We start from the raw sequence: 11,017 nt of genomic DNA on the forward strand, positions 1-11,017 counted from the left end.
TATGTTTATCAGCACTAAAGAGGGCTCTAGTGGCGTAATGGTTAAGTACTTGGCCCCTGACCAAAAGGTTGGTGGTTGGAACTCATCACTGCACAGGAGAAAGACCTGGCAATCTGCTCCCATAAAAAATACAGCCTGTCACATGGGGTCACTATGAGTTGGAATCAACTTGACAACACCTAACAATATCACCACTGACATCCTTAAAAAATAAAAAATAAGAGAAGAAATGACGTTAAACCCTATCCCATGCCAGAAATAAGTAAAGGTGACATGAAAAAAAGTCCAATGTAATTAAAAAATGCATGTTCAGTAATTTTTTGTTTTATAATTACCAACATTTTTAAAATGTTTATGTTGTATACTATTAATAACTCTAAGGCTAACTCAATCCTGAAGAAAAATAAAATTTTAACACTCACAGATTTTTTAAAAACATTTTTAAAATTTACCTTCAAAAACAGAAGCAGCCACTGACACATACTAACAGACCTGTGAATTCTCAGCAGGAGACCAGAATAAGGAAAAGCCTAGAAACCAAATCATATGAGGGGATAGTAGTAAGAATCAGAAAAAAAAGAAGACTCAGGGTGACTTCAAACACTGGAAAGTACAGAAGGCCCAAAAAGATCATCAAAGAATATTAAAGAATTAACTTTATGGACATTATAGGCAAAACCGTATATTGAATGGGCTGCTTTTTAGGAGGTAATGAACTGCTCAATCCTGGAAGCATTCATGCAGAGGAAGAAGAGGCTGAACAAATCACAAGAAATTAACAGATTAGGAAGAGGGTTTCATTAGATAACTTCCAAAACCACTTCGAACAAGAATCTAGGACATAAGATCAATCACTCTGTTTATCTATCTATGCTATAAAATAGATTAACATTTAGTAAGGGTATCATGAGAAGATAAAGAAGGGAGATATTAATACCTATAAACACTTAGAAAACTAAAAAACAGGTGCAGAAAAATGGATCCTACAGACTTCTGTAGTGCCACTGTCCCACATTAGGATTTGAGGGATAAAGTAACCCCTTCCCCCAAATTACTTTTTAAACCATAGATCTAAGTGTAAGACAACTGATGGGGAAAAAAAGTATAGAAATATTATTCTAGCAGTAACTAACACATTAGAGCAAATTTGGGTTTTAACTCACAAAACTAAACCCATTGTCACTGAGTCAATTCTGATTCATGGCGACCCCACGTGTTTAAGAGTAGAACTGCGCTTCATAGTTTCCAATGGCTGTAATCTTACAGAAGTAGGTCACCAGGCTTTTCTTCCAGTGTCACTGGGCAGATTCTAACAGCCAATCTTTCAGTCAGTAGCTAAGCACAAACTGTTTACACCACCCAGGGACCTTTTAATTCACAAAACTGATCTATAAATAGAATATTTTGGCAAAAAAATAATTTCAAACTTACCCCAAGTGCACTTTTATCCATGATTTTTATAGCTACCATTTCTCCAGTAAGGATATGGCAGGCAAGTTTGACCTTTGCAAAGCCACCTAAGCATAGGAAAATGTATTATGAAGAGAGAAACAAAACTAACCAAAATATCATCATCAAAACAAACTGACGACTCAGGCACAAACACCTTTTCATATACTTATAAAAGACTATCAATCCATATTTTCCTGGAATTCTGTGGTTCTTTCTTCCTGTTACTTCCAAAATATTAGCTATGACCCTAACCTCTTCTAGTCAAATTGTCTAGTTGAAGTTTTTTTGTTTTGTTTTTTAACCATGACAGTATATCTCTAATTATGTAATATAGAATCCACTCTTTAGAAATTTGCTTTACAATTAACAATGCAATTAAATTTTGCTTTGTAGTTAACCCTACTGGAACACAATGTAAAATTTCTGAGACAGACGACAAATATAAAACTTTCATTCAGTTTTAAATAAGCAATTATGTTTCAAAACTGGATCAAAAGCTAGGTAAAGGTCTCCACTCGGGTATCTAAAAGAAATCTCCAACTTAAGAGAACTCCAAAAAGAAGCTCCTGGTTGTTGTTGTTATGTGCCGTCAAGTCAGTTCCAACTCATAGCGACCCTACAGGACAGAGTAGAACTGCCCCATAGGGTTTCCAAGGAGTGGCTGGTGGATTTGAACTGACGACCTTTTGGTTAGTAGCCAAGCTCTAAACCACTGCACCACCAGGGCTCCTGAACCCTTGTCAGTAATGGTAACTCCATTTTCTCACTTGACCAGGCCAAAAATCTGAGTTATCTTTAGTCCTTCCCTTTCTCTCATACTCCGTATCCAAGCCATCAACAAATTCTGTTGGCTCTGTCTTCAAAATATATCAGTGATTACCTTGAGTGGAAGGAGGCAGTTACTGACTGGCAAGGGGCACAAGGAAACCTTCTAGAAATGTTCCATATCTTGATCTGGGCAAATATATGAGTGTATCCATATGTAGGACTCCATCAAGATTAGTGTACTTTGTATATTTTACTGTATATTATACCTTTATAAATTTTTAAAACATATACTCGTGTGTATATGTATGTGTATCCAGAATCCTACTCCATTCACTAGCTCCACGGCTATCACCCTGGTCCAAGTTATCATCGTTTCCAGCATCACTCTCCTGAATTATTGCAATAGCCTCTTAACATCTCCTGCTACCAGCCCTTCCTCTCCCCACTCAGTCTTTTCACAACCAAGAAGCCAGAATGACTTTGTGAAAACAAAGATCAAATCACTCCTTGGCTCAAAAGCCTCCAATGACTTCCTACCTTACATACCATAAGTCAAAGTCCTTGCAATGACCTACAAGGTCTCTCCCGTTACTTTCCTCTCTCTTGCTACACTTTTTCTTACTAAAGTAGACAGAAGAATTTTAAAACTACAATAAGTTAGACTATAAAGTTCATGACTGTCCAAATGAGACTATACTCTCAATAGTTATCTAGCCTTATTTCCAGGGAAAAGATTTTTTTTTTACCTGTCCCAATAGTTTCATATAATTCATAGTATTTGAGAAGTTCATCATAATCCTTCATAGTCCTCCTGGAAGTTTACTCAGAAATACAAAAAAAAAAAAACCTGTAAAACAGAAATACTACATGATAAAAAAAGGAAATTTACTAGATTATCTCCTCCACTTTTGTAACTGCAAATGTAAACAAATCTTAGGCATATAAATGATAACTAGAATAATTTATTAGTCATATGAAAAATCACCTGTATTCCTACCTCACACCATACATAACAATCAATTCTAGATATTAAATATGAAAGACAAAACCTTTGTTGTTGTTAGTACCGTCAAGTTGATTTCGATTCATAGTGACCCCAAATGACAGAGCAGAACTGCCCCATGGGGTTTCCTAGTCTTTAGTCTTTATGGAAGCAGATTGTCACATCTTTCCCCTGTGGATCGGCTGGTGAGTTCAAACCACTGACCTTTCGGTAGGCCTTAACAGGAGTTGTTCATTATCAAATAAGAGGAAGAGCATTCCAGAAAGAGGGAACCTAAGTGTAAAGATCCCAGAGGAAAAAAAGGTTGACACATACTGAATCAAAATTGCTTTTAGAGGTACTGCTGGTAGCTCTAATTGAAAATGCAGATTTGGAACTGGAACAATTGGTTAGTCATATGGAAAAAATGCGTCTGTATCTCACACCATACACAAAATCAATTACAGTTGGTGTAGTGAAAGACAAATCTTTAAGATGTTTAAATGTAGACAGCTAAGGCCTTATTCATAACCAGACCTATAGCTAGGAGTGGCAAGAGGAAGAAGCAGGGAGAGAACACCTAGAAAAGTAAGTGTCATGGATTGAATTGAGTCCCCCAAAAACATGTGTCAACTTGGTTAGGCCATGATTCCCAGTATTGTGTGGTTGTCCTCTATTTTGTGATTGATATAATTTTCCTATGTGTTATAAATCCTAATCTCTGACTGTGGTTAATGAGGCAAGATTAGATTATGTTAAAGAGGATTAGGGTGAGATGTAACACCCTTGCTCAGATCACATCCCTGATCCAATGTAAAGGGAGTTTCCCAGGGGTGTGGCCTGTACCACCTTTTATATTATAAGAGATAAAAGGAAAGAGAAGCAAGCAGAGAGTGGGGGACCTCATACCACCAAGAAGCAAGAGCCAGGAGAATAGCGCGTCCTTTGGACCCAGGGTCCCTGCGCTGAGAAGATCCTAGTCCAGAGGAAGATTGATGACTAGCACCTTCCTCCAAACTGACAGACAGAAAGCCTTCCCCTGGAGCTGACGCCCTGAATTTGGACTTGTAGCCTGCTAGACTGTGAGAGAATAAACTTCTCTTTGTTAAAGCCATCCACTTATGGTATTTCTGCTATAGCAGCACTAGAGTACTAAGACAGTAAGAATTAGAATACAGTTTCACGGAAGCCAAGAAGGAAGTAAAAACTAAAACTAGTAAAAGAAAGTTTCTGGGAAGTAGATTTCTAAATAAAGAATTTTCTGAAAGTGCTCATACATGGGTCAAGTCGTAGGACTTGAGTTTAGGTGCTGCAAAGCAGAGTTCTCCATGTAGCTAAACAAGGGGTTAAAGCTCTCTGAATCTATACAGAAACAGTTTCCCAAAGGTGCACTTCTTCCCAGAGGCTGGTATGAAGGATAAGACTTGAGATGTCAATTTTGAGTAGAGGTACCCCCATATCCCTTAGAAATCCAAGCAGGAATCAGAGGGTTCCAGGAGAGAGGAGGTCACTGAGTCAGGCCCAGCCCAGCACACCAGAGGTCTAGAGTTCATAAAGGGTTTGGAGGCCAAGGCCCAGATAGTAACGAAATCCTCCTTTGCCTGGTCTGTCTTGTGTGCACAAATCTCCTGTACTGATCTAGCAGTGGACTAGCTATGACGGCACAAGGTTCAGGATTCCGGGAGCCTATTCTGTCATTCCGTCAGGATAAGTGAGTACATGCATAGGCAACTGGGACTTGGGAAACAAAGTTCTACCTGGAAAGGGCATCTTGATCTTGATTGATGCTTCCCAGTTGTGGAGACCTGGTGCTGGTGCTCATTTCTAGAACTAGACAGTCTTACTTCACCAACAGGCAGAACTCTACCAAGCCTATTTAAGGCTCTGGGATTGATGGGTGGCAGGCACTATACAGGCACTATGTCTACTACCTTCAAGTTCTCTGTTCTTCTTCATCCTGCTCTCATTCAGAGCTGAGTGACCAACGTGTTACTAAGCCTTAATAATGGTCATGAACTTGAAAGACCTAGAGTTCCACCTCAGTTTATAAGGGAAAAAACAGAGTAATAGGGTAGGCCCTTACTACAGTAAAGCTGTCTCATTTTCTTCAATCGAGGTGTAGAAAAAACTGAATAACATGATCAAAAGCCCAAGAGCTATAAAAAAATATTTTTAAAATATCTATGCCTAAACCAGCCTGATTCCATGAATTATTTTACTTGGAGAAACAAGGTAAATTATTATCAACAAGTAAAAAGCCTTAAAAAATTGGCCAGTAAACAAAGTTTTGGGCAGAAGTTTTAGGAGGAAAAGATCAAAACTCAAGGGAAAAATGGAATCACATTAAAAAAAAAAAAAAAACAGTTTGGTCTCAACGTCAAAGCAGAACTAGCAGGAAAGATAAAGATAATGGGTGAAAGACATTCTGATCCACTAAACAGTATTAGCCATTTCCTAGGAAAAAATAGCAGCTTAGTAAGCAAATTGAAATTTTCATCTAGCTGAACCTGCGTGAACAGGGTAGGTAAACATTGGAAGAAGCAAAGTTAGGTCCCGGTGCTGAGGGAAAACTGGTGATACAGTGAAACATTTCCGCTTCCACTGGAGTGGCAAAATTAACTCAAGGCATATTTATTCTCACTGGGCACCTGAAGGCATAGAATTGGAAATGCCCTTATCAGCAGTACTAATTCAGAAATCCTTTAAAGGGCGTTTGTCAATGGAGTAAATGTAGGAATGAAATAGAACTCCACTCCCAAAGGACAGGAATCACAGGCTCAAGAAATTTCAAAACAGGGAATAACCACAGTAAAAGCACACACAAGGCTAAGAAATTTTTGGGATTCTCATGAGGAAGAAGAAATAGAAAGAGCCACAGATTGGAAGTGGAGGAATGTTGCGCTATAAATCTGCTTGAAAAGCTTCCTGCTATAAAAGTAGCTTACCAGGTTCATTAGAGAGGAAAGTCCACAATTAAGGCAGTATTGGGATAGTCAGAACACAGGGGCTAAAGAAGAAACACAAAACGATTTCAAAGTTTAAAAACCATGAGATGAACAAAGGGAAAAGAAGCAGGCTTCAGGAAATACAAGAGTCCTAATTGCCACTAACACACGTCTAAAGTCCACATAAAGGACTGGGCTATTTCAAATCCCACACAGAAAGACGAAGCAGTTTGATGTTGGACTTCACTTCCCTAAATGAGGGATACAGAGTGTCATAATGAACCATTTGATAGGTTTCTCCCAAATGAGCTCTAAACTTCCAGGTCATGGCCTCTGGTCAACTAGCAGAGATTGACTTGTACCAAGGTAAGACTGCAACCACACAGCTTCTCATTTCCTTTCTGCTATTTTCTCCATCTACCCCTTTCCCTCAAATTACACCATGTCTTTAGATAAGTATACCAATGTGTGCCCAGATTATATCTATTGAATCCAGGGAACATCATTTTTGCCACAGTATAAGAAAACTGGTGCTTAGATTATAAACTACTATACTGATAGCAGATTTTACTTGGTTATTTAATTTTGCAGACGCACAGCTGGTTCTTAATATTCTTAAGTGATGTATTTATCCTCTAGAGTTTGGAAATATAGAACAGAGGAAAGATGTGATTGGAGTAACCTAACTTTGTAGCTGCTAAACGAGGTATATGATCAGTTAATGTGGAAGGCAGCCTCTGAACTATGAATAATGAAGAAGAAAAGTAGACCCTGTCATGGATTGAATTGTGTCCCCCAAAAATATCTGTCAACTTGGCTAGGTCATGATTCCCAGTATTGTATGACTGTCTACCATTTTTGTCATTTGATGTGATTTCCCTGTGTGTTGTAAATTCTATCACTATGATGTAATAAGATGGATTATTATACTGGTGAGGTCTACCCGATTAGATAGCATCTCAAGCCAATCTCTTTTGAGATACAAAAGAGAGAAGCGAGCAGAGAGACAGAGGGACCTCATACCACCAAGAAAGTAATGCCAGGAGCAGAGCATGTCCTTTGGACCTGAGGCTCCTGCGCAGAGAAGCTCCCAGACCAAGGGAAGATTGATGACACAACCTTCCTCCAGAGGACCTTCCTCCAGAGCCGACAAAGAAGCATTCACCTGGAGCTAACACCCTGAATTTGTACTTGTAGCCTACTAGACCGTGAAAGAATAAATTCCTCTTTGTTAAAGCCATCGACATGTGGTATTTCTGTTAGCAGCAGCACAAGATGACTAAGACAGACCCCAATCAGACACCTAAGTAGGGCCCTTCTGGCTGTGACTAAACAGAAGAATTGGTGACATATATAACTGGGGTCCTGAACTTCTCTAAGAAAACAAGGAACTGGCTAGATAATGAGAGGAAGTTTATGGTTAAATTTTATAGGATAGCAACAAATTGGGGGCATTTTGTTCCTAACATAGTATTATTTGGGCTACACTTTTATCTGCTGCACAACACATTTACTTTGGTGAGTTTGGTAAGACATTGATGCTGAGGGTAATTGCAAATAAGAATTAGAATACAGAATGGCTCATAATGTGGCCTTGCAGTAAATTTAATTAACATCCTGTCCTGCTCTGCTACAGAGGCACCAACAAAGAGGCATTCATTCCTAAAGGCATTAAGGGACTCATTTGCCCATCTACTGTGGTTGGTCCAGTTAGATGCCCAGGAAGAACAGATTCACTGGCGAAACAAGCCCGTGAAAGTACAGTAAGGGCTTTTCTGATTTTTCTGCTGATTTCTCCCACACCCCCTGGAAAACCACCACCAAAACATGAACAAAAAAGCTAGAAACTCTGGCTTCTAAGCAAAACTCTGGGTACCTCTGATACCCGCACCTTCCCCTTATTCCACTACCAAGGAGAAATACCATAGATGAAGCTCAAGAACAATTACTCATCCTAGGTGCTAGGGGCCTGACTGCTCTCTTGGGACGCCCTCCTTTGGGAGTCCCCTTCTTTTTCCCACAGGTTCCTTTTACTGCTTTTACTGCTATCCCACTGGAGGCATGTTCCCGTTTTAGTACGTGCCTCTTAAGCCACCACTTTGGAGAGGTGAAGGGACTTTGAAAAGGGGGTGATAACATATTTTCTTTTTTTACTGGACTACCCCCCGTAAATTGATTTGTACAAAAAGAAATAACTTGAAACACTTTTTGAACTTCTTTCGCAGAGACAGGGCCAAGAAAACGCAGAATGGGCACCCCAACTACGGCAGCCTCCTTAGTGGCAAACGCTTTGCCTGCATACCTCATCAATAACCCTGTGAGGTAGGTACTATCATCATCCCCACTTACAGACGGGAAAATCGAGGGTCGGAAAGGCTAAGTAACTCAGCCTGGGAGCAGGGCTGGTAAGGTGGGGCTCCGGTGAAATTTGCCAGCCTCCCGTGTGCCAGGAGCAAACTGCTTCCCCACGCCCGGCACAGCCCACACCTCCGGCCCTCACCTGCGGGGGCTGTAGGCAGGCGGGAGGCACTGACCTGAGGGGCCGAAGGCGGGTGGGACGCTGGCCAGCCGACGAACAGAGGCGACAGCCTGCGGTCCGGAGGGAAGAGTTCCCAGGAACCTTCCGATCGTCTGATTCTGGCCTCTTCCGCCCGCCAAGGAATCAAACCTCCCGGGCCGGAAGGGGCGGAGCGCGCGCGGGGCGGAAAGGGCTAGCCCGAGGGTGGAGGGGCTGACTTCGGACCCTGGTCTTCAAACTGGGTTGTGCATTCTCCTGGAGGGACATGAAGATTTTCCAGGTGGCATGAGCATGCGGAGTTTCCACCTGCTCGACTTTTTTTACATTCTCTTTCCTAAAATTGATCGGCCAGGACTGTAATCATGGATTTCATTTTCGCCCACCCCTTGCCCAGTGGCCCTTCTCCCACCCAACGAAAGATAAGGCATACCTCTGCCCTCTTCTGAATCTTAGTGAGATTCTGAATCTTAACTGCGGTGTGTGGCCACAAAGAATAAAAACCTCCAAGGGGCCAAACCAATTGTCCATTAGATAACTCAAGGCACCATAAACACAAACACATCACAATAGAAGTCTTTCTAATGCGTATTTACTGCTTGATCATTATTTATGTAATTTTGATTGAGTATCAAGAATAAGGAGGGCTGGTAGTGCAGTGGTTAAATGCTCGGCTGCTAACCGAAAGATCCGTGGTTCGAACCCACTAGCCACTCCGCTGGAGAAAGATGCGGCGGTTGGCTTCCCTAAAGATTACAGCCTTGCCTTAAGGATTACACAGCCTTGGAAACCCTATGGGGCAGTTCTACTCCGTCCTATAGGTCGCCATGAGTCACAGTCAACTCAACGCAATGGGTTGGGTATCAAGTATAATTGTAATGTCCTCTACGCAGACACCAAACCAAAAAACTAGACTCTTTGCTATCAAGTTAATTCCAACTCATAGCGACCCTATAGGACACAGTGGAACTGCCCCATAGGGTTTCCAAGGAGCAGCTGGTGGATTCAAACTGCTGACCTTCTGATTTGTAGCCCAATGCTTAACAACTGCGCGAGGAAAAAAAAATTAATTGTAGCCAGAGGAAAGAAAAAAATACTAACTTTAAATTTACATATGTATTTTTATTTCAGTGAAGTATGATACCAGTTGCCCTAGAATCTATTCAGTGAAGTAGGATAGGGTGCTGGATAAAAGATTTTCAAGCATAAAAATAAATCACGTTAAGACATTCTGTGAAATGGAAACATTAGTCAAGGAAAAAAAAAGAGGGACGGAAAATGAGCAACAGTTGAAGAAGAGCTTGTTTGTGTATTTTTTAAATGAATGTTGGTGGGCATCCAATCACGCCACTATCGCTGATCCATTGGATGCATTTAAAGGAGTGATGCTACAGCTTTATTTAAAATGCTTACAGTAATTCAGTTTATTTTTAAATATGTACAATAATCCAGAAATTACATTCTTTGGAACTATTTAAAATTATGATAAAAAATATAGATATGCACTTAAAGTCTTTCAAAAATCTTTTCAGTATATATTCAAAGAAGTTTGAATATCACAGAATTTAAAGAGAGTAATTATGACACAAAAGAAAACTGGCCAGGGCAAGGAGACGGGGCTCTGAGCTGTGGGACCGGAAGTGCCCGACCCTGCCTGTCTGCGGGCCTGTTTACTCATATGAACAATAAGGAGGTTGGGCTGTGATTCTGTTGCTTCCTGCCTCGTGAGTTAACTGGTCGCGTTAGGCCATTTGGAGTATAACATCTCTACTAATAATAACATAGTTAATAATAATAAAACCCACTACAGCTTTTTGAACCGTTAACGTCCACACATTTGCATTATGTTTATAACCAAACGTCTGCCCCTGTCACACAGGGGAATCTAATACTATTCATTCTTTCATCAATCACCGGTATCTACCCTATACTTGTGCAAGACAATGCCACAGAAAGGAAGGCAGAAAAGAAATGTGGCTTCTGCCCAAGGGAGATCACAGACAGAAGAGCCACGCCTAATGACAACCAGCTCTAATAAAGGACCAGATGTTGTTGTTGTTAGGTGCTGTCGAGGCGGTTCAGACTCATAGTGACACTATGTACAACAGAATGAAACACTACTTGGTTTCATTAACCTGCTACTTTACCAAGCATGATGTCCTTCTCCAGGGACTGGTCCCTCCTGACAATACGTCCAAAGTACAATGTCGTAAGACTAAGTCTCACCATCCTCACTTCTGAGGAGCATTCTGGCTGTACTTCTTCCAAGACAGATTTGTTCATTCTTCTGGCAGTCCATGGTATATTCAGTATTCTTCACCAACACCGTATTTCAAATGCATCAATTCTTTGGTC

General features: G+C 40.7%; 1 protein-coding gene across 2 annotated transcripts in view; it reads right to left on the bottom strand.

The window, feature by feature from the left end:
- Positions 1-3,061, bottom strand: part of MELK (maternal embryonic leucine zipper kinase) — a 108,444-nt gene extending 105,383 nt beyond the window's left edge. The window contains exons 1-3 of one of the 2 annotated variants that reach the window (XM_023727505.1): positions 2,967-3,061; positions 1,432-1,517; positions 453-530 (exon numbers count right to left, since the gene is read on the bottom strand). In XM_023727505.1, coding sequence (XP_023583273.1) covers positions 453-530; positions 1,432-1,517; positions 2,967-3,024 — 222 coding nt within the window. In that variant the 5' untranslated portion in view covers positions 3,025-3,061. The remainder of the gene's footprint in view (positions 1-452; positions 531-1,431; positions 1,518-2,966) is intronic. The other variant, XM_004372256.2, reaches the window with a different exon arrangement.
- Positions 3,062-11,017: the final 7,956 nt, after the last annotated feature.

The sequence above is a fragment of the Trichechus manatus genome, unplaced genomic scaffold (genome assembly GCF_000243295.1).
Source record: "Trichechus manatus latirostris isolate Lorelei unplaced genomic scaffold, TriManLat1.0 scaffold00016, whole genome shotgun sequence".
Classification (NCBI taxonomy): domain Eukaryota; kingdom Metazoa; phylum Chordata; class Mammalia; order Sirenia; family Trichechidae; genus Trichechus; species Trichechus manatus.